Here is a 25,348-nt window from a genome sequence, read left to right on the forward strand (position 1 = left end):
TCTTATAAATTAGATGACTTTTTTATTTCCTTTTAACGTTGTTCACTATTGTTGACATATAGAAATGCTACTGATTTCTGTATGTTGATTTTGTATCCTGTAACATTATTGAATTGGTATACAAATTCTTATAGTTTTCTTGTGGAGTCTTTAGTCTTTTTCAAATATAAGATAATATCATCTACTAACAAGGACAATTTGACTTCTCCCTTTCCAATTTGGATGTCCTTTATATCTTTCTCTTGCCAGATTGCTCTAGTGAATATTTCCAGTACTGTGTTGAAAAGCAGTGCTGATAGTGAGTATCCTTGTTTTGCTCCACATCTTAGAGGAAAGGCTTGCAGTTTTCCCCGATTCAGTAGGACACTATCTGTGGGTCTGTAATACATGGCTTTTATGATGTTGAGATATGTTCCTTTTTTTCCCAGTTTTAAGGAGTTTTATCATGAAGAGAAGTTGATTTTATCAAATGCTGTTTATGCATCAATTTAAATAATCACATGGTTTTTATCCTTTATTCTGTTGATATGATGTATCACATTGATTAATTTGCATATGTTGAACTATCCATGCATCTCAGGGATAAATCCCTCTTGTTCATGTTGAGTGATCTTTTTAATATATTGTTGAATTTGTTTTGCTACTATTTCGTTGAGGATTTTTGCATCAATATTCATCAGAGATAATGGCCTGTAGTTATACTTTTTTGGTTTATCTTTATCTGATTGTGATATCAGGGTAATATTAGCCTTATAGAATGAGTTTGGAAGTATTTTCTCCTCCTCTACTTTTTGTTATAGTTTGAATAGGATAGGTATTAGATTTTCTTTTTTTTTTTTTTTTTTTTTTTTTTTTTTTTTTTTTTTTTGAGACGGAGTCTTGCTCTGTCCCCCGGGCTGGAGTGCAGTGGCCGGATCTCAGCTCACTGCAAGCTCCACCTCCCGGGTTTACGCCATTCTCCTGCCTCAGCCTCCGGGTAGCTGGGACTACAGGCGCTCGCCACCTCGCCCGGCTAGTTTTTTGTATTTTTTAGTAGAGACGGGGTTTCACCGTGTTAGCCAGGATGGTCTCGATCTCCTGACCTCGTGATCCGCCCGTCTCGGCCTCCCAAAGTGCTGGGATTACAGGCTTGAGCCACCGCGCCCGGCTAGATTTTCTTTAAATGCTTGGTAGAAACCAGCAGGGAAGCAAACAGGTCCCTGGCTTTTATTTACTGGGAGACCTTTTATTATGGCTTCAATCTTATTACTTGTTATTATTCTGTAAGGCTTTGGATTTCTTCCTGGTTCAATCTTGGTAGGTTTTGTGTATCCATGGATTTGTCTATTTCTTCTAGATTTTTAAATTTTGTTGGCATATAGTTGCTCATAGTAGCCAGTAATGATCCTTTGAATTTCTGCAATATTAGTTGTAATGTCTCCTTTTTCATTTCTGATTTTATTTATTTGGATCTTCTCTCTTTTTTTGTTAGTTTGACAAAAAGTTTCTCTACTTTGCTAACTTTTCAAAAAACAACTTTTTGTTTCATTGATCTTTCATATTGTTGTTTTTCATTTCATTTGATTTATTTCTATTCTGATCTTCATGTTTTCTTCTACTAATATTGGCTTTGGTTTTTCACTCACTTTTCTAGTTCTTTAAGGTGCACTGTTAGATTGTTCATTTAAAGCTTTTTTTTTTTTTTTTTTTTTTTTTTTGATGTAGGCACTTATAGCTCTAGACTTCCCTCTTAATACTGTCTTTGCTATCCATACTATCCATTGGTTCGGTATATTGTGTTTTATAATTTGTTTCAATAAATCTTTCAATTTCCTTCTTAATTTCCTTATTGACCCACTAGTCATTGAGGAGCATATTGTTTAATTTCCACGTAGTTTGTGTAGTGTGCAGAATTCCTCTTGTTAATCATTTCTACTTTTATTCCATTGTGGTCAGAGAAGATCCTTGATATTATTTCAGTTTTTTTGAATGTATTAAGACTTGTTTCTTGACATAATGTATGATCTATCCTTGATAATGACTCATTCTCGAGAAAGAGGAAGAGAGGAAGTGCTGAGGAGGAGTGTGTGTATTCTGCAGCTCTTAGATGAAATATTCTGTAATTATCAATTAGATCCATTTGTTTTATAGTGCACATTAAGTCTGATGTTTCTTTGTTGATTTTCTGACTGAAAGATCTGTCTAATGCTGAAAGTGGGTTGTTTAAATCTCCAGTCATTATTGTATTACGGCCTATCTCTCTCTACAGCTCTAATAATATTTCCTTTACCTATCTAGGTGCTCCAGTATTTGGTGCATATATGTGTACAATTGTTATATTCTTCAGTTGAATTGACCCTTTTATCATTATGTAGTGACCTTCTTTGTCTCTTCTTGTAGTTTTTGTATTAAAATCTATATTGCCTTATATGAGTATAGCAATCTATGCTTTTTTTGGACTCTGTTAGCACAGACTATCTTTTGCCATCCCTTTATTTTCTGTTTAACTATGTCTTTATAAGTGAAGTGTGTTCTTTGTAGGCAGCAACTTTTAGCCAGTCTATGTCTTTTGATTGGAGAATCTAGTCCATTTACATTCCATGTTATTGTTGACAAATAAGGACTTATTCCTGCCATTTTGTTATTTGTTTTCTGGTAGTTTTATGGACTTCCCTCCCTTCTTTATTTCCTTCCTTCTTGTTTTCCCCTAGTGAAGGTAATTTTCTCTGGAGACATGATTTAATTTCTTGCTTTTCATTTTTGTGTGTGTTTCCATTGTATGTTTTTTGTTTTGAGGTTACAACGAGGCTTGGAAAAACTATCTTATAACCTATTATTTTAACCCCATAACAACTTAATACCGTTTCAATAAACAAACAAAAAAGAAAACTAGTGAAAACTATATGCCTTAACTTTGTATCCCTGTTTTTAAACCTTTTGTTGTTTCTATATATATCTTATTATATTGGCTATGTCTTGAAAAGTTGTTGCAGTTATTACTTTTGATTGGTTCATTATTTAGCTTTTCTACTTAAGATTAGTTTATATACCACAGTTACAGTGTTATAATATTCTTTTTATTCCATGTACTTACTATTACCAGTGAATTTTGTATCTTGAGGCAATTGTCTATTGTTCATTAATGTTCTTTTCTTTCTGTTGGAAGTACTCCCTTAAGTATTTCTTGTTGGATGGGTCTGGTATTAATTAAATCCCTCAGCTTTTGTCTGGGAGTCTTTATTTATCCTTTATGTGCCCTTCAAGTGTGAAGGATATTTTCATCAAATATACTATTCTATGATAAAAGTTTTTTTTTTCTTCAGCACTTTAAATATGTTATCCCATTGTCTCCTGGCCTGTAAAGTTTCCACTGAGGAGTCTGCTGTCTGACATATTGGAGCTGCATTTTATGTTAATTGTTTCTTTTCTCTTACTGCTTTTAGAATCCTTTCTTCATCCTTTACCTAATACTATGATTATTAAATGCCTTGAGGTAGCATTCTTTGGGTTCAAACTGCTCAGAGTTCTATAATTGATATGGCTTTGTTGTGTCCCCACAAATCTCAAATTGTAACTCTCAGAATTCCCACATGTCATGGGAGGGACCCGGTGGAAGGTAATTGAATTATGAGGGTGGGTCTTTCTGGTGCTGTTCTCACGATAGTGAATAGGTCTCACAAGATATGATGGTTTTATAAAGGGGAGTTTCTCTGCACATGTTCTCTCTTTTGCCTGCCACCATGCAAGATGTGATTTTACTCCTCCTTTGCTTTCTATTTGGTTGTGAGGCCTTGGAGGTTGTGAGGCCTCCCCAGCCATGTTGCACTGGGAGTTCATTAAACCTTTCTCCTCTATAAATTACCCAGTCTTGGGTACATCTTTATTAGCAGCGTGAGAACAGACTAATACAGTAAATTGGCACTGGGAGTGGGGCACTATTGCAAAGATACCTGGAAATGTGGAATAACTTTAGAACTGGGTAACAGGCAGAGACTGGAACAGTTTGGAGGGCTCAGAAGTAGATAGGAAAGTGTAGGAAAGTTTGGAACTTCCTAGAGACTTATTAAATGACTTTGACCAGAATGCTGATAGTGATATGGACAATAAGGTCCAGGTTGAGGTGGTCTCAGATGGAAATGAGAAACTTGTTAGGAATTGGAGTAAAGGTCACTTTTGCTATACAAATAAACTGGTGGCATTTTGCTCCTGCCCCAGAGGCCTGTGGAACTTTGAATTTGAGAGAGACAACTTAACGTATCTGGTGGAAGAAAGTTCTAACCAGCTAAGGCTTCAAGAGGTGAAAAGGATAAAAGTTTGGAAAATTTGCAGCCTGATGATGCATTAGAAAAGAAAAACCCATTTTCTAGGGAGAAATTCAAGCTGGCTGCAGAAATTTGCATAAATAACAAGTAGCCCAATGCTAATTACCAAGACTATGGGGAAAATGTCTACAGGGCATGTGAGAGACCTTTGGGTCCAGAGGACTAGGAGAAAAAAAATGGCTTCCTGGTTTAGTTTGGTGCTGTGCATCCCAGCCGTGGCTAAAATGGGCCAATGTAGAGCTCAAGCCATTGCTTCAGAGGGTGCAAGCCCCAAGCCTTTGTGGCTTACACATGGTGTTGGGCTTGTGGGTGCATGGAAGAATTGATGAGTGGGAACCTCCACCTAGATTTCAGAGGATACATGGAAATACCTGAATGTCCAGGCAAGGTGTGCTGCTGGGGTGGAACCCTCATGGAGAACCTCTGTTAGGGAAGTGCAGATGGGAAATGTGAGGTGTAAGCCCCCATACAGAGTTCCCACTGGGGAACTGCCTAGTAGAGCTGTAAGAAGAGGGCCACCATCCTCCAGACCCCAGAATGGTAGATCCATTCCACTGACACTTGCACCGTGTGCCTGGGAAAGCTGCAGACACTCAACAGCAGTCTGTGAAAGCAACCGGGAGTGGGGCTATATCTTATAAAGCCACAGGGGTGGAGCTACCCAAGACCATGGGAACCCACCTCTTGCATCAGCATCACCTGGGTGTGAGACATGGAGTCAAAGGAGATAATTTTGGAACTTTAAGGTTTCATGACTGCCATATTGGATTTTGGACTTGCATGGGGCCTGTAGCCCTTTTGTTTTGGCCAATTTCTCCCATTTGGAAGACATGTTATTTACCCAATTCCCATACCTTCATTGTATCTAGAAAGTAACTAATTTGCTTTTGATTTTACAGCCTCATAGATGGAAGAGACTTGCCTTGTCTCAGATGAGACTTTGGACTGTGGACTATTGAGTTAATTCTGAAATGAGTTAAAACTTTGTGGGACTGTTGAGAAGGCATAATAGTTTTTGAAATGTGAAGACATGAGATTTGGGAGGGACCAGGAGGCAGAATAATATGGTTTGGCTGTGTTCCCACCCAAATCTCAAATTGTAGCTCCCATAATTCCCATGTGTCATGGGAGGGGCCCAGTGGGAGGTAATTGAATCATGAGGGCCTGTCTTTCCAGTGCTGTTCTCATGATAGTGAATAAGTGAATTGTTTTATAAAGGTGAGTTTCCCTGCACATTCTCTCTCTTGCCTGCCTGCCACCATACAAGATGTGACTTTGTTATTCCTTTGTAATACGCCATGATTGTGAGGTTTCCCCAGCCATGTGAAACTGTGAGTCAAACCTTTTTCCTTTATAAATTACCCAGTCTCAAGAATGTCTTTATTGGCAGAATGAGAACAGACTCATACAATACCCTTCTTTTACTTGGATATTGATATCTTACTCTACATTTGGGGAGTTCTCTGACACAACCTTTTAAAATATTCTTTCTACCTCTCTCTCTTTCTCTGCCACATCTTTAAGGCCTATAATCCTTAGATTTGCCCTTTTGAGACTATTTTCTGGATTCTGTAGGTGTCCTTTATTTTTTTTTCTTTTTTCTCCTCTGATAGGTATTTTCAAATATCCTGTCTTTAAGGTCACTAATTATTTTCTCCGCTTGATCCATTCTGCATTAAAAGACTCTGATGCATTCTTCAGTATGTTGATTACATTTTTCAGCTTCAGAATTTCTGCTTGTTTCTTTTTAATTATTTCCATCTCTCTGCTAAATTTATCTGATAGAATTCTAAATTACTTCTCTGTGTTATCTTAAATTTCTTTGAGTTTCCTCAACATAGCTATTTTGAAGTTTCTCTCTGAAAGGTCTCATATCTCTGTTTCTGCAAGATTAGTTCCTGGTGCCTTATTTAGTTAATTTAGTGAGGTCATGTTTTCCTGGATGGTGTTGATGCTAGTATATGTTCTTTGGTGCATGGGCATTGAGGATTTGGGTATTTAATGTAGCTTTTACTGTCTGGGCTTATTTGTAACCATCCTTCTTGAGAAGGCTTTCCAGATATTTGAAAGTACTTGGGTGCTGTGATCCAAGATGTATCTGCTTTAAGGGGCTCCCCAACCCTAATAATGCTGTGGTCGTTGCAGACTCATAGAGGTCTTGGACAAGATCTAGGACAAATCTCTGGGTTACCAGAGACTCTTGTTCTCTTCCCTTACTTTCTCTCAAACCTATAGAGTCTCTCTCTCTCTCTCTGTTCTGAGCCACCTAAAACTGTGAGTGGAGTGACACAAGTACCCCTGTGGCCACCACAACTATGACTTTGCCAGGTCAAACCGCAAGTCAGCACAGTACTGGGTCTTTCTCAAGGCCTGCTGTAGCCATTCTCTGCTACCTATGTCTGCTCAAGGCCCTGGGCTCTACAATCAGCAAGTGGCAAAGCCAGCCAGGTCTGTGTTCTTCCCTTCAGGACAGCAAAGTCTCCCATAGCCCTGTGTGGACTTGGAAGTTCCATCTGGGAGTCAAGGACTAGAGTTGAAAACCTTAGAAGTCTACCTGTTGTTTTATCATACTGTAGCTGAGCTGGCACTCAAACCACAAGATGCAGTTCTTCACACTCTTTCTCCCTTTCCAAAAGGCATCTGTCAGAGTACCCTTTGGCATCTTTCCAAAGGTAAAGGAGACTCACTCCATAGTTACTGCCACCCCAGGCCATAAGGAGTACTGGCAGACTACCCCTGATGTTCTCTTAAGGCCCAAGTCTCTGAAGTCAGCTTGTCGTAAATGCTGCCTGGCATGGGACATGCCCTTCAGGGCACTGGGCTTCCCTCTGGCCCAAGGCAGATCCAGAAATGTAGTTCAAGAGTCAAGCCACGGAATCAAGGACCCAAGAGCCCATTTGGTACTCTATCCACTTGTGGCCATGCTGGTACTTAAGACAAAGCCCCTTTTGTTTCCCCTCTGCTTCTCCCAAGCAGAAGGAGTTTTGCCCCATATCCACCACAGCTGGTAATCTGTTGAGTCTTACCTGAAGCCAGTCTGAGAGGATCACTCAAGGCCCTCAATGTAGTACTTGTGTATTGCTGTTGGTTATACAGGGCCCAAGGACATTTCAGTTAACAGGTGATAAATGCTGCCAGGACTGAGTCCTTTCCTTCAAGGCAACGGGTTCCCTTCTGGTCCAGGATATGTCTAGAAATGTCCTCTGGGGGCTAGGGCCTAGAACAGGGGCTTCACAACTCTGATGGGTGCCCTATCCTGCTGTGGCTGAGCTGGTATCCTAGATGCAAGACAAAGTCCTCCGCACTCTTTCCTCTCCTTTCCCCAAGTGGAAAGAAGGGGTCTCTTTTGGAGCTACTAACTGTACAGCCTGGGGTTAGGTGAGGTGTGATGCCAGCACTCCCTTACCTGCCCCAGCTGTTGTCCCAGTATGTTGTCTGCCCTCACTAGTCCACTGTCTCTGGGCCTAGTTCAGCCCTAGGACTCACCTAAAATTTCCAATCCTTATGATCTAGACTGCCTTTCAAGTTTACTTGGAGACACAGTATCCTGTAGCCCTTGGTGACAAGGTTTATAGGCACTTAAGTTCGAACCCATGGAATCAGTGAGTCTCTTCTGGCTAGGGCTGGCTTAAATGCTCCCTCTGTGGGTGAGCATCAGCTGAGTTTGATCTGGTTTTCCCTTCAGTTCTAACAGGACAGCACTGAGTTCAGTACCTCACAATTACTGTGTTTCCCTCCCTCAACACCTAGAGATGCTCTCTGCACTATGCCGCAACATCTAGAGGGTGGAGAAGCAGAGGCGTTGGCAATTCAGGGCTGTTTTTTCTAACTCTTCAGTGCCTCTTTCATCAATATGAAGTTAAAACCAGATACTGAGTGTTCACTTGATTTTTGATTATCTGTAAATATTTGTTGATGTCCTTGGTAGGGGAGGCAGACAATAGGTAGGATTCTCTGTTCCACCGACTTGCTCCGCCTAGAGGACCAGAAGCAGTTTAATCTCTTCTACAATTCTAATTAAAGTAGACCCAGTTCCTTCATTCTTTTTAGTCTTTCAGATGTTTCTCTTACAAAGAAAATTTTATCTTTTACCTTTTTTCAGTTACTTTTCCACCATTATGTTCTCTTGATGCTGTTGACTTTCTTTCATCCATTCTGTAAATAAAATTTTAATTTAAACAAATCCATTTCATGTTGCTTCAGAAGTGCAGTCACAAAGTGGACATTTAATTTCCTATGCTATAAATGTTTGAAGACACTCGCAGTGTATATAAAGTGAATCATAACATTGTGTGTAGCAGCAGATCACCTAGTCTCACTAACAAGCATAGAACCATGTACACAGGATGTAAAAAGAATCAAAACAGGTGGGTCTTAGAAAGCCTTAGTCCTTCAAGGGAGGTTTCAGTGAAGTGTCAAAACTTTTACTATGACTCAGAGTTGACATAAAAAGCATTTTAGTGTGACAAAAATTAAACACTTATTCACTTATTGAATGTATAAATCATACAAAAGAAATATCAGTTACAATGACAACTATAAAAATAATTTTAAGTTTGTCACTTTGGGGAAACTAGAACATATATAAGATATAATAACTTAAGAATTTTGTTTGTTTGTTTGTTTGTTTGTTTGTTTGTTTGTTTTTTTGAGATGGAGTCTCGCTCTGCCACCCAGGCTGGAGTGCAGTGGCTGGATCTCAGCTCACTGCAAGCTCCACCTCCCGGGTTCACGCCATTCTCCTGCCTCAGCCTCCCGAGTAGCTGGGACTACAGGCGCCCGCCACTTCGCCCGGCTAGTTTTTTGTATTTTTTAGTAGAGACGGGGTTTCACCGTGTTAGGCAGGATGGTCTCGATCTCCTGACCTCGTGATCCGCCCGTCTCGGCCTCCCAAAGTGCTGGGATTACAGGCTTGAGCCACCGTGCCCGGCCAAGAAATATTTTTTAAAAACAACTTGTCTGCTGCCCACCAACATTCTTAGCAAACTATCACAAGAAGAGAAAACCAAACACCGCATGTTCTCACTCATAGGTGGGAACTGAACAATGAGATCACTTGGACTCTGGAAGGGGAACATCACGCACTGGGGCCTATCATGGGGAGGGGGGAGGGGGGAGGAGGGAGGGATTGCATTGGGGAGTTACACATGATATAAATGATGAATTGATGGGTGCTGACGAGTTGATGGGTGCAGCACACCAACATGGCATAAGTATACATATGTAACAAACCTGCACGTTATGCACATGTACCCTAGAACTTAAAGTATAATAAAAAAAAAAATTAAAAAAAAAAAAAAAACTTGTCTGAATGAAACATATCTACCACATATTTGCAAAACAATTAGAGGACAAAAGCTAACCTGTGGTAATAAAATATCAACTATATTTTTGTTGATTAAGAGTTTCAAATAAAATAATATTTTGAAAGACTCACTGCTCTAAAATACTCACTGAAGCGTGTGACTTTTGTGTCTCATCTTGAAAGCAGTGACATGGAGGGTCTTATGTAGAAAAGATGACATTCTAAATAGAAGGTAATATGCATTTAAGCACAGAGACTGCCCTTCCTTTTATCACATACAAATGTAAGAAATTAATAACAGACAAAATCAGGTACAGAAACAAAACTAGGGGCCAAGTGAATGTCTGACTGAAGAACTTGTATTTCAAAGGTATTAAAATAGGAAGCACTAAAGTTCTTTGAGTGATCTAATTATATTTTTGAAAAATATTCCATTCACCACTCATTCATTGGCTATGTATTTTTGATATATTTCTGTGCCTTGATCACTATACTGTGAAAACACTGAAAGGATGGCATAGTCCTTTTCTTTGAGGAGCTACGGGCTATTTGGATGATCTTTGTAGCTATGTGCATCTGACTCTGGAGTGAGAAGAAATTAGAGGCATGGTATATAAGTCCCTAGATATATACAATGGATCATACTATGGGCAGGGAGCATAATTTCAGTGTAAAGTAATAAAGTCTGAGTCTAGAGGGGTGACTATGAAGATAGAAAGGATAAATTTCATCTTACAGATATTATATGGTGAAAGTACACATGCTTGATGCACTTGGTGCATAAAGAAGGAGGATTTAAAAAGTAACTCCATTTAAACATCTCTATTTTTCATTCTGTATTAAAGGTATAAGCTAATAACTTATTCATTAATATGTTCAGTCAGTCAAAAGCTAATGTCAAAGAGCTTCCATGTACTAGTTATTTGCAGAATGTACTTTCACGAGTCATCCTGCATGAGTAAATTTGTTTAGCATTATTGTCTTTTGAATTTGTCTAATTAGCAGTACTAATTTTACATGGAGAGAAAGATACAGCTGGTTGAAGTGAAATACAGTAATTCGTGATGGCTCTTACTGTACTGCTTATCCTAATTAAAGTAAGACAGTAGCATTTATTTATTAATTCAATTTTTCTTGTATCATTTAGAAAAGATATCTTTTATAATTTAAATTTCTCATGCCTATTTTGAGGATAGGTGTGAGTTTTTTCAAAAAGACTTAATTTGGCTCTACTTTCAAAAGTTATTTGGAAGTATAAGTAGAAATAGAAAACCTTATACACTTGCTGAAAATATTCTGTCATTTAATCTTTTTGTGTAATTCTAAAACAGTGGTATAAATGTCACCCTGATGTGCAGGAAGATCATTTTATTTTTATGAAGGCTAGAGTTTCTATCATTTTAAAGTATGGCAGTAATTAGAGTTTAGTTTCTGATTTTACATATGGGAATATTTGATCACTTTCATTGTGTTAGAGTGGAACTTCTGTTCCCAGAGATGAGGGATTAACAGAATCCAGACTTAACCTTCTGCCATAAGCAACTAGAAATCTTGATGCAATATACAAAACAACTGTGTTCAGACATTGGAAAACAGTACATGACCTTGAGTTCATGGAAGTGAGGGGAAACGAATAAAGTGAACCCTAAAATCACTCATGCTTTCTGCCTGGAGACAGAAAGACAGAAACAATTTCCTGATTGTTGTTCATTTGAGAGAGAAAACAAATGGAGCTTGGCCATATTGCTAATTTAAGAAGACAGAATCAGAGTTTGGGAGGACCAAAATGGCTAGAATTTGTAGTGCAAAGTATATGGAAGATGATGGATCTGTGCAAAAAAAGGAGTCACAGAAATTAGCGTAGGCATTCGCTTGAGTATTTGATTGAATACTAGTCTACATGTCAGCCGGTTGGAATTTTGAGTCCAGGTAAGGAACACTTACTAGGGAGATGGATTCCCAAAGCTGACATAGAGCCAGGAATTTTCCAGTTTTCACCAGCCAGAGTAGAGATATGTTGCTGAATATATAAGGAATTAAGTAAAAGCTCTTGGAAGGTCACATCTTAATAATGAGGCAAAACTATTCCTCAAATAGTGACTATTCTAGATTTGCCCTAATAGTTTAAAATCAAAGCTCAAAGGGAACAAACTGAGCTGTAAGTTGCTTAACTGTTTGCTCAAACAAAGTCCAACACTCTTTTAAAAAAGGAATACAAATAAATCCGCACTCTACACCTTAATGCACACAATGTCTTGCATCTGGCCAAAAATTTGTAGATTTGACCAAGCAGCAAAATGTGTCACATTACCAGGAAGAAAACCAAGCAATAGAAACAGTTCCAGAAATTACATTGATGTTGAAATTAGCAGTCAAGGGCATTAAAACACAAGGATAAATACGTGCTAAAAGATTTAAAAGAAGATATAAATATAAAAGGAAGAAAAATGAAAATATAAAAAATAACAGAAGTTATACAGATGAAAAATAACATATCTAAGAAAAAAACATTGTAATGGATTTGATTAACAGCACATTAGTTGTTGTAGAACTAAAGGTCAATGAACTGAAAAACATAGCAATAGGAAACAGGCAAATGAGGCACAAAGAGAAAAAATTAAATACTGAAAGAAATGAGCAGACTCTCAGTTACTTTCAGAGTAATACTTGGGGGTAGACTATAAATGCAACTGAAACTCCAAAAGGATGGGAGAGTGAAGCAAGTCAGAAGAAAACCTGAAGAAATAATGGCTGTAAAATTTTAAAAGTAATGAAAATGTAAACCCAAATCCATAAAGCTCAGCAAATTCTAAGCAGGATAAACACAAAGAAGTCATTACAATTAAGTTGCTAAAAACCAGTGATAAAAAATTAATATTATCCAAAATAAGAAAGGGTGATACATTCAGAGGAATGAAATAACAATTATGGCAGGCTTCTTATCAGAAACTATAGGTGAGACAAGAAAGAAGTAACATCTTTAAAGCACTGAGAGCAGAAATAATAATAATAATAATAATAATAATAATAATAATCTTTAACTCAGAATTCTATTCCCTAAGACAATGGAAAGACATAACATGCTGAAATAATATATGTATATATATTTACATATATATATTACATTATATATATATATACACACACACTCAACTTAAACTTCCATACCAAGTGAAAATGTTATTTTTGAAATACTAAGGCAAAATTAATACTTTTTCAAACAAATAAAAGATGAGGGAGGTCATCTTCTCAGGCTGGCACTGCTGTAAATGTTGAAGAAAAGTCTTCAGGAAGAAGAAAATATGGCCAAAATATGGACCTATACAAAGTAATTAAAACCAGAAATGTAAATATATGGGTAAATATAAAATATAATGTCTTTCTTATTTTAAAAGACATATTTCAGAGATGACTGTTTAAAGCAAAAATAATAATTCATTTGGGGAGGGTCCATTACATAAATATGTGGAAGTAAAATGTATAAAACTATAACCTAAAGGATGGGAGGGGAAAATGGAAGAATATTACTGTCGGGTTCTTACATTATAAATAAAGTAGTATAATCTTATCTGAATGTACACTGTGATAAATTAGTGGTCCATATTGTCAACTTTAGAGCAACCATTGAAACATATAGCAAAGAGGCCTAACTAATAAGCCACTATGGAGATAAAATAGAATGCTAAAAAGAAGGTAGAAAAAAAGGACAGATAGGACAGATAAAAGAAAAATAAGAGATGACTGATTTATATTTAACCATACTGATTATTATAGAAAATGTAAATGTACTAAGCAATAAAAGGCAGAAGTTGCCAGACTAGAGATAAATGCAAGACCAAATTGTGTGTTGTCTACAAAAGACTCACTTTAAATGCAATGTGTTTTTATGTTTATTTTTGTACTGCGGAGTGTGAAAGTGTTCACCAAACAAATTGAAAATGGGGGAAAGTTTAAACTGCTCAGATTTAAGTTTAAGATTAAGTTTAAGCTTAAGTTTAAGTTTAAGCAGCTCTCCAGTAATTTTGAACTAGTAATGTTGCTGCCAATACTTGTTATGATCTTTTGAATTCACTAGAGAAAGGCAGGGCAATACTTGATTCTGTATTCTTAGGTATCATTCTGTTTTTACGTATATATAGTTGCTCTTGAGTGAAATTGTCTAATAATTCAGTTTTTCATAATTACAACAAAAATTTTATAATTATTTAGCTTTCATGAATTAATAAGGTTTTATTACAGACATTTTTTGGTAAAACTACGTTCTCAGAGAGGAAAAATGTATACTTTTTACTTTTTTGAGAGTAATAAATATTAATATAAACAAGGATTAAATTAAGCTGTTTCATTTTTAACTGCAAAAAAATGTAGTCAAATAACTCTATAGAATAAATTATTATTGAAAAGCCTCCAAACTCAGCATGGAGTGAATTGACATTTCCATCTGAACTCTAAAATAATCAAGTATATGCAAATTCACATTCTTAAGATTCCTCAGCATATAAGATTATTTCATAGTTAGTCTTTTTTTCTTTATTTGTAGTCTGAAAACAAGCCCTCATCTGAAATAGAAACTTTTCTGGGAAAACTATCTTTAAAATTCATGAAATATCTACATTATAGGTTATACGGAAGGGAGAAGTGAGTTGCTGTTGGATTTGCACGGCCTGCAAAGAGAACGAATATGTGCAAGATGAGTTCACCTGCAAAGCTTGTGACTTGGGATGGTGGCCCAATGCAGATCTAACAGGTAGGAACTGCCTCACTTGGAAACCTTGTCCCTGACTATTTGCCTTTCCAATGTGTCCATCGCTCAAATGAGAATGATTAGCTCATGTCTTCTCAATGTTAATTTACAATGCACACTTTTTAGTCCTCATGTCAAGGAGTATGCATAAACCTCATACGTTTTCTATAATGTATATTGAAAAGAAAGTTCCTGTAAATCTAAATAACAATGAATTGATGTGTAGTGGGCTATGCTATTATAGAGTTGTTTTCTGTTTTTCTTTAAATTGTATTTGAAGGTATTTCTGGCCACCTGAATTTATATTTGCAATCATTTCTTGAACATCTACCGTGGACGAGGCACTACTGTAGGCCCTAAAAATAGAAAGGTAAATGTCCCAGCTTTTATTTTGTGTAAAATCTATCAGGGAAGAAACATGGAAAAATATAATAAAACATAATATAATTATTGAAATAATAGAGATATCTATAAAGGGTGCGTAAAGTTTGTTAGGCAGGCAAGAAGATGAAAGGAATTTCAGGCCTAAAGTAGAACACAGGAAACGTGAAAGTTGATGACACCTTTGCAGAAAACCATAGGACAAGCATGTGGGATTGGTAGGTAGGCACAACGGCCCAGTAGAGTAGTGGTCAGAAATGAGAATCGACAAGGACACTGGTGGGATGGTAGAGTGCTTCTGTGTAACTTTCCTCTACATGTTTGGACTTTGGCTTTAAGCACAGGAGAACCACTAAAGAATTTTAAAGTGGTGAATGACATCATGATATCTGTATTTCTGGTATGCTTCTTGTGGTGGTATAGAAAGTTGTTGTATTGATGCAAGTGAGTTATTTGAAAAGGAGTGGATTAGGACAGCTAGAGTAGGAATGGAAAGGAATAAATGAATGCAACAGATGATTCACTAGTAAAACCAACGGAATGCAGAGGGATTGATTATATGAGTTTGTAAGTTTCCTAAGAGTGATGTTTATATAAATGAGTTTTGTTTTTCACAGACCTTGTTATGAGCTTACAGAGGAGAAATGATTCATAAAACTTTGCATAAATTTTAGGAGCCATAGAGGCTTTTCTTTATCTGAGTACATAGACACTTCATCATCTGAATAATCTAGCCCCTTATCTTGTCATCTTAGAAAGAGGGAGCTGAGGCCTAGAGAGGTGAATTCATATGGCCAAAGTCAGGAAAATAGTGAGAAGCAGAACGTAGACCACTAATGCCTGACTCCATGCCTTTCTGGGTGCTGTTGAAAATCATCCGAAAGTGTAATATTCTTGATGGTTGGACACTTTTTTACCTGTTTCAAAGTAAGAATATGCAACTAAGAAATCATGCAGTTTATTCAAAATACGTCAAAAATGACTAGGTAAGTAGAACTAGGTCACGTAACTAAAATTATACTTACTAAGTCACAATACCTTGTAAAATGTTAATTTTGTTAGGAAAAAATTAAACTGAGTAGCAGAAAGCTTTTATAAGTCACCTAGTACAAAGGTCCTTTTTAAAGAGAAGAAAAGTAGATCAGAACATTTTTGAAGGTATGAACTTCATCTCACTCATCTTTTTATTTGCCAGATAAATTTCATGCCTAAAAATTGCCCAGGAATTACCCACCTCCAGAGATTCCCCTTTGCTCATTCTGGAGTGGAACTCAGAAGATCCTGATGCAATTACTTCCTGTCCCACCCATAGAGAAACACCACTCTCTGGCGCATAGCCTGATGCCTTGAACATACTAGCTACTTAATACACTTTTGTTAAATTGAGGTAATTAGGAAGAAGGGACTCACCCAAGGTCATCGAGATCAATGCAATTGGTTAATAGAAAAACCACCGTGAGAATTCAAGATTGTTTGTCACTGGATCTAATGAATGCTCTCACTCTGCCATGGTTGCCTGCAATGGCCTGGCTTGGAAAAGCTTTTCCAACCTCATTTTGGACTCATGCCTTCCCTCCACTTAGACTATCTCTCTTCAAATTTTTATCCTCCTTCATAGCATGTGCCTCCAGCCAGGCCTCTTTTTCTTGTATAAGTAGGTCCGCTTAGATGGCCATTGTGTTTGAGAGCTGGGGTTGACTGACAGTCATCCCGCTTATCTGTTTGACTGAGATCACAGCTGACTAGGAAGAAGCTCAAAGACAAAAGTGACCTCTTTATCAGATTAATCTCAGGAGTCAGAAGTCTTGGCTTTGAGGTATAAACATTTTTCTTTTATCTACATTTTTTGGGCTTTCTCAAACTTCTCCTACTGCTCTATTTCACTTTCATTAGGGCTTATCTCACACACTAAAAAAATTTCTATCCTATGTTAAAATATTAAGATAAAAAAACTTTTTTAAAAAACCTGATATGATGTAATACTGGAACTCAAGGTCATGCCTTTTATTCCCTGGAGATGCTCTATTGTGGGATTATTGTATATTTTCTGTCCACTGCCGAATGATCATTTCCATTGATTAGGGATCTTTAACTTGGTAAAATATTTTTAAAATTCTCCTTGATTAAAAATAGATGAATATTAATACAATTACATTTCTAACGATTTAATATGCCATGATCTATTGTATGCATAAAAGTCACTTTAACATTCTAATGAGTTGAGCCAGCAACTCCTCAGACTGTGCCCTTAGCTAATAACAATAATCATGCAGCTATGATTCGGTCATATATTCAGATGATGTTGCAAATCTTATCTTTAGGGTCTTTCACAATATAGATTCCTCATTCTAATTTATACTTACGTTTTAATGATCCATATTGATTCTGTGTTTCTTTTGGTCTCATACATGAATGGAAAATGAAATCCCATTTACCATTTGCTTGGTGCCATGTCAAGCACAGAGCAAGGGCATAGTCCATGCCAATGTGTTGTGGGTGTTACCATGGTAGCGGTAGTTGTGAAATGAGAAAACCCACGGGAACAGAATACTAAAAATCAGTAGAATTACTCAGAAAAGTAAACACATTGCCTTTAAGTAGGTATTTGATTTATGGGTAATTTTTTTTACTAAATTTTAGTTAAAATGAGAAATCATTCTTCTTTGAAAAATAGTGTATTCTACTGAAGTAAAATATACATTTTATTTTTAATAGTTGATTAAAAGATACTTTAAATCACTTTAAAAGTTAGCTACTTTTAATATATACTCCATACATTATAATATTAATGAATAAAAACAGGTTTACTGTGATTTTTATTTCCATTGAAATGCGGGTTTTTTTTTTTTCTGGCTATGAAGAAATTAGTATATTTCTTAGAGAAAGTGCTTTTTGAAACTGTTAAAAAGTTTCTCATATTTTCTTCTTGTGAAATTGCACATTTTAATTCAGCACTTAAATCTCACACTTTATTTCTTATGATACAAAAACAGGGATCTTTTCTGCCATGATACACAGCTTGACAGTAGTTTAACAATTTGTGGACCAATTATATGTAATCCAATGCTACTAATTTATTTGTAAAAATAAAATAACAACATTCCTCAAAAAGGCAGACTACGTCACATTTTCTCATTAAAAAAAACACACACAGAAAATGCTTTATAAACATTAACTAATTTTAACAACTTTTCCTCCATCCCAACAGTTGTTGTAACCTCTTACACTAGAATCTGCTAATTTATTTCCTTCTGTAATAAACACTACCATCTGTTTTGTGCCAAGTACTTTTTAAAAACTGGGAATATACAGGTGAATGAAGCAATGTCTATATCATAAGGGAGGAGCTTCATATGAAACTAGCCATGTAAACAGCCAACTGTAAGTCCTACAATAGAGTTATGTGTAAAATGTCAGATAAATATGGAGCAGCTATTTTTCCCTGGGAAGAAAAAAGCCTTTGCAGAAGAAGGGACATTTGAACTGAGCACTGAATTACAAACAGAATTTCACCTGGTAGAATTTCATTGAATTATAATAGAATCACTATTTATACTAATTTTAAAACAATCAGGGAAGCATTTTGATGAAGCTTTATATGATCATGATGTAATATTGCAAATGTTATGAATTACCCCAAGACACTTTGCATAGAATTTTATTCCTTCATTCATGTTAAATTTGACTTGACCTAAATGGAAAAAGTCTGATAGCAAATTTCATCCTCCTCTAATACATCTGGATCTTATAAGCACAACATTTGATTCAAAAAATAGAAGTAGCTACCAGTCCTCAGATCAGAGTTGTTGCTACCTTTCTTTGATTTTGCTCAGTAATTTGTAGTCAGCTTGAAGGAACTGACTTGTCTGAGAGCTCTGAGTTCTCTGTAATAACCCTAATCATAAATACTTGCCAGGACCTGAAGTTCTCAGGGTTCAGATATGGTATGCACAACTCTCACAAAGTCCCCCTTTTGAGTTCGGCGGTCAGGTGGACACAGTCTCCACTGGTTGAAGGCAGTCTCCCCTCTTTCTAGTCTTGGGATAGCCAAACACACCTAGAGGTTGGATAACTGTTTTTTAAAAACTTCAAAACAGGACCTCGAAAAAAAACACATAACATGACATTACATAATTGGACAAAATTGACATTATAGCTAATTCCCTCAAGATGGCAAAGCTAATGTTTCTCAAATTTAGGATAAATTTAAATTTATCCTAAATAAAAAATAAAGAAGAGGAAGAAAAGGAAAAATAATCTAAAACTTTTAAGAAACTTACTCAAAATATTAATTATTAGTCCCAGTCTTCAAGGGATTCTGTTTTGGATGGTTCCAGATTGGCGTTGAAGAGACTGGTGTCCATATATGCAAAAGAATCTAGGATCTTCCCAAGAGATAAAGCAATTATAGTAGAGTTGCAAGTGTGTTTCTGGGTGTCATGAAAAACTGCTACTCTTACAACACGAGGCTACTTATATCCCCTCTAGCATAACAACATCGTTCTTCATTTGTATTTGATGTACTGTATAGGGCCGAGTTATTTTATAGCTAGATTGGGAAAACTTTATGATTATCCTTGGAGAGGCTTTAGTATCTATCTTTGATTATTGGTCTCATTAGGGGAACTTGGATTTATGATATGCAGTTTAAAGTTTAAAATGTGTTTGGTGGCAACCAAATCCAGTTTGCTCACTGATGGATTTCTCCTGAAACCACCAATTATTGACTTGGCTACATGACTTGGGGGTGATAAAAAGACTCCACTGAAACTTCTGCCCTAGCTAACCCAAAGCCACTGTTTGTGATAGAGACCCTGGTAGTCCAATCCACAGATAAAGTCTATCGATGTGTGAATAGGCACCTAGAGAGCTTGCACCTGGTTATCTCTCTGTCCCTTGGTGCTGATGTGCACTGTCTTTCTCGCACTATATTATACCTTTTGACTTTAAATGAAATTGTTACATGAGTGTCTTCTGCAAGTCTTCTGAATCTTTTCAAATAACTAAACTCATGCAATCTTTGCATATGCAGAGTGTTGTTATTGGAAAAGTTAGCATAACATACCTTTATATTATTTCTTTTTTATTATTATACTTTGCATTCTGGGATACATGTGCAGAATGTGCAGGTTTGTTACATAGGTATACCCGTGCCTTGGTGGTTTGCTGCACCCATCAACCCATCATCTACATTAGGTATTTCTCCTAATGCTATCCCTCCCTTTGCCCCACATGCCCCAACAGGCCCTGGCATGTGATGTTCCCCTCACTATACCCATGTGTTCTCATTGTTCAACTCCTGTGAGTGAGAACATGTGATGCTTGGTTTTCTGTTCCTGTGTTAGTTTGCTGAGAATGATGGTTTTCCCGCTTCATCCGTGTCCCTGCAAAGGACATAAACTCATTCTTTTTTATGGCTGCATAACATTCCATGATGTATATGTGCCACATTTTCTTTGTCTAGTCTATCATTGATGGGCATTTGAGTTGGTTTGAGTCTTTGATATTGTGAGTAGAGCTGTGATACATACGTGTGCATGTGTCTTTATAGTAGAATGACTGGTAATCCTTTGGGTATATACCCAGTAATGGAATTGCTGGGGACTGCTGGGTCAAATGGTATTTCTGATTCTAGCTCTTTGAGGAATTGCCATACTGTCTTCCACAATGGTTGAACTAATTGACACTCCCACCAACAGTGTAAAAGCCTTCCTATTTCTCCACATCCTCTCCAGCATCTGCTGTTTCCTGACTTTTTAATGATCACCATTCTAACTGGCATGTGCAAATCATTGTGCTTTTGATTTGCATTTATCTAATGACCAGTGATGATGAGATTTTTTTCATATGTTCTTTGGCCGCATAAATGTCTTCTTTTGAGAAGTGTCTGTTCATATCCTTTGCCCACTTTTTGATACAATTGTTTGTTTTTTTCTTGTAAATTTGTTCAAGTTCCTTATAGATTCTGAATATTAGTCCTTTGTCAGATGGATAGATTGCAAAAATTTTCTCCCATCCTGTGGGTTGCCTGTTCACTCTGATGATAGTTTCTTTTGTTGTGCAGAAGCTCATTAGTTTAATTAGATCCCATTTGTCAATTCTGGCTTTTGTTGCAATTGCTTTTGGTGTTTTAGTCATAAAATCACTGCTCAAGGAAATAAGAGAGGGCACAAATAAATGGAAAAACATTCCATACTCATGGATGGGAAGCATCAATATCATGAAAATGGCCATACTGTCCAAAATTTATAGATTAAATGCTATTCCCATCAAACTACCATTGACTTTCTTCACAGAATTAGAAAAAACTATTTTAAATTTCATGTGAAACCAAAAAAGAGCCTGTATAGCCAAGACAATCCCAAGCAAAAGGAACAAAGCTGGAGGCATCATGCTACCTGATTTCAAACTATACAATAAGGCTACAGTAACCAAAACAAATTGGTACTGGTACCAAAACAGATATATTGACCAATGGAACAGAACAGAGGCCTCAGAAATAACACACACACCTGCAACCATCTGATCTTTGACAAACCTGACAAAAACCAGCAATGGGGAATGGATTCCCTATTTAATAAATGGTGCTGGGAAAACTGGCTAGCCATATGCAGAAAACTGAAACTGGATCCCTTCCTTACACCTTATAGAAACATTAACTCAAGATGAATTAAAGATTTAAATGTAAGACTTAAATCCATAAAAACCCTAGAAGAAAACCTAAGCGATACCATTCAGGACATAGGCATGGGCAAAGACCTTTATATAATTTCTCAAATGATGTCCACTAATGATAATTTGATACAACTAAACTATCGAGTTAGTATGATGATTGTCTCTAGTAATATCTAGGCTCAGATAAATCCCTCTTAGTAGTAAGAGAAATAGTAAAACTCAGATTTGTATAGCTTTAAATCAGTAAGGAAAGAAGTTTGAATAAGAATATACAAAGGAGAGAATGATATATACAAGAATTTTATAATGGTGATCTTGCACAGAAAATCATCATCATACGGTTATCAGCATGCTTCAAGGTCCTTGGATCAGCAGTTAACTTCCATACTCTTTCTGCTTCTGGAGGCTTTTGCAGAACTTCAGTTTAAAATCACTAATGGGTGTGGACATCAGTGTATCAAGGTTCCCTTTCATTTTTCTAGAGGGTTGGGAATGATGAGGTCATGAATAAATATTCCAGTGAAAATGTCCTCATATCACTGGATTTATACATTAGAATGTTTCAGCTAAGAAATAAAAATCTAACTGTATTTTAGCCATTGTGAGGATTGTGGCTTTTCAACAGGGGAATGCTTAAACAGAGTCATAAAATAAGCACACTATTTGAACTAGTACCTAGTAATAACTCACAGAGAGGGACAACCACATACAATCCATCTGGAGATGCTCAAAGGTTTTTTTGCAATTTTATCAATGTCCCATACATTTTTTTCCAAATTAATCTAATTACAAATGAAGCATGAGCAGGACATATCTTTTGCTATCTTGAAAATGTCTTTCCATTGCTGTTTAATTGGCCAACTTGTCCTTCCAGAATAAGTTGCTCATTTTTCATGAGATGTACTTAGTTTTCACAAATATTCTTCAAATGAAACTTCTGCTTGAGATAGCTACAGATTTTCTTCCATAGGCTCCCAAGCCACAGAGAACAGAGACCTTTTAGTTTGTTTACTGAAAGATCCATAATTATGTTGATTTGGGTTATTTACTTTTTAACTCTATCTGGAAATGTCAAGCCACATATTAGATATTTTCTAGATTGGTAATTTTACATTTTAACTGTTTTTTCCTCATTTGATTCAACTAATTCAGGAGATCTAAGCCTACTTACAGACGGAGAGAATATGGTCCTTTTTATGTTAGTTGTTGAGTCTATTTTAGAACTATTTGAAAGTTTCCTAAAGTTTATTTTTCATCTTTATTTAGTTTACAATTTTGAGTATTTATTGAAAGAAAAGCTTCTGAAAGTGCCTTATGCAATGCCTTTTCTATTTTTCTTTTTTAAATGTTACGCCGATGGGTTATTTTAATCGTCTCTTTTCTCCTCTTGCATTTAAACATTTTTCTCCATCAAAGGCTAACAACTAATTGAATTAATTGGTACATATTTGACAATAAATATCTAATAAAATTTCCAAATTCTATAGCAAGCATTATGTTCTGTATTCATGAAGTTTAGGAAAATTATTAACTATAGGTCCTAATTTGGCTTTATACCAGTTTTTTAATTCAACTTCTATACATCTGACTTATCTTCTAGAAAGTTGAAAATGTTATACTCTTTTCCAGTGAAAACTCTGATGACAGAGTAGCTCATTTAGAGAGTCAGGTAAAGTTGCACAGCAAAAGAATGAAATGAAAAGAAGGTAGCATTCAGAAGGTTACCAAAGCCTTGACAAAAATCATCTTTGAATTGGAAAATTTGTTTGTAGGATGTCAGCTAAAGAAATTGACAATTGACTATGGTATTTTATCTCCCAATTTGTCTAGAGCTTCTTTTAAATATTTTAATTTATCGACTTCATCATATCAAAACTTCCCGTACGGCCATTGTTATTTTAAATATCTATTTTCCTATCTATCCATCATCTATCAATCTATCAATCTATCTATCTATCTATCTATCTATCTATCTATCTATCTATCTATCATCTGTGTATCATCTGTCTGACCTGTATTGGGAAAACAAAAAAAAAAAAAAATAGGATTAATGTGTGACTTTATATGGGAAGAATAAGTTCTTCCAGAAAAATGTTTGTATTTAGACAGAGACAAATTCCTGATACACAAGGAAGAGAGGCCACTAAGTTCTGTCAAAAGTGTGTGCTTGCTAATGGTGTCTTAGATTCCCAAAGCAAATAGAGTGTAGGAAGGCAACACACAATCACTAAAATGAAGTCATCTTTCATAAGTTGACAACACAGGAAGTATTCTTGTAAAGGTATTCTAGGAAACTTAAGGCTGAGTGATCTACCACTTTTGACAAATTGGTTATCAATTTAAAGGATCTCCAAACAGCACTCAGGGCCAGCTTGGATTGGATACTTCTTAGGCTTACATGTTCCTCTAATGTTTAGGTACTATCCCTTATATAGCCAACAGAAAAAGATGACTCAAAACAAAACAAACTCACAAACAAAAAAGACCCATAAAATAAGACTTTATGTATGTATGTAAATAATAGCAAAAGCAAAGAAACAGCAAGGGAATAAACAGATATGGAAAAAATATTTATCAAATTGTGTATCTCTAAAGTGAAATATTTGTTGACATAATAAAAAGTTTATGTCTAATTACCAAATGGTGCATTTCAAAACCAAAGGTTATGTGACTTAATATTATAAAGATACAGGTGAAATTACCTTACGCAAAGACCTAAGTTTAATGGCCTTCTATACAAAGACCTACATGATTACAAATCCTAGGATAACCACACAAATTCAGCAACAAGAGCTCAGTAAAATTAGCCCGAGCAAGAAAATCGTTGAGACTGACTCACATGGTAGTACGTGGGAAGGACAAAATGTGGGCATGAGGGGATCCAGTGAGTGACCCTGTTGATCAGAGCATCTCCTGGAATGTTACCAAATAAGGGTTCTTCAATATTATCTTGGTGAAGCCTCTAGAAATATGAAACATACTGAAGCTAAATACATATTTAAAAAAAAAAAAAAAAAAAAAAGCACAAAAGCTGGCTGCGTGTGGTGGCTCATGGCTGTAATCCCAGCACGTTGGGAGGCCAAGGTAGGCAGATCACGAGGTCAGGAGATCGAGACCATCCTGGCTAACACAGTGAAACCCCATTTCTACTAAAAATACAAAAAATTAGCGAGGCATGGTGGTGGGCGTCTGTGGTCCCAGCTACTTGGGAGGCTGAGGCAAAAGAATGGCGTGAATCCGGGAGGCGGAGCTTGCAGTGAGCTCAGATTGCGCCACTGCACTCCAGCCTGGGTGACAGAGTGAGATCCCATCTCAAAAAAAAAAAAAAAAAAAAAAAAAAAAAAAAAAAAAAAAAGCACAAAAGCTAAACAAATTGCTTACTATACTAAGGGATAGTTATGCTAGGCAGATATATTTTATCTGAGCAGAAGACTCTTCATTTTATATGGAGTTTTTAGAAAGTGTGGAGTTTAGGGATTGGAAACCTTGCAGACTCTGAGAGCTGGCTGACATCACCTGTAGCAATACGATTACTCATATGAGACTGTTGATTAGTTAGCACTCATTTATTGAAGTGATTCTGATCCTGCCTGAGTGATTATCAGAAGTAAAGGCTGACAGTACTTGCTTGGCATCCAAACACATGTTCACTGAGGCAAGTTGTTGATTGACTGACAGGTTTAGCACTGGTTCTGGTGGTTCCTTGTTGCCATGGCTACAGAACAATGAGTCTTCTCCTAAATTTACGGAAATTTTATTCTCACAATTTGGGAAATATTGGTCCAGAACAAATATTTTGTGATTACAAAATTCTGTGAAGGGGTTGTCCCAGAGCCTGACAGATTTTTCTCTCACTCTGAAATACAAAATACATTTTATTCTCCATCTAGAGAGAAAAGATAAGCCAGGCATTTAGAAACAAATTCTGGTCTTTCCTTTCCA

The 25,348-nt window shown here is 36.4% G+C and overlaps 1 protein-coding gene across 1 annotated transcript in view; it reads left to right on the plus strand.

The window, feature by feature from the left end:
* The window catches only part of GRM1 (glutamate metabotropic receptor 1), a 155,625-nt gene that overhangs the window by 90,661 nt on the left and 39,616 nt on the right, over positions 1–25,348 (plus strand). The window contains exon 6 of the mRNA XM_030929607.1: positions 14,227–14,353. Coding sequence (XP_030785467.1) covers positions 14,227–14,353 — 127 coding nt within the window. The remainder of the gene's footprint in view (positions 1–14,226; positions 14,354–25,348) is intronic.

The sequence above is a fragment of the Rhinopithecus roxellana genome, chromosome 4 (assembly GCF_007565055.1).
Source record: "Rhinopithecus roxellana isolate Shanxi Qingling chromosome 4, ASM756505v1, whole genome shotgun sequence".
In the NCBI taxonomy this organism is placed as follows: domain Eukaryota; kingdom Metazoa; phylum Chordata; class Mammalia; order Primates; family Cercopithecidae; genus Rhinopithecus; species Rhinopithecus roxellana.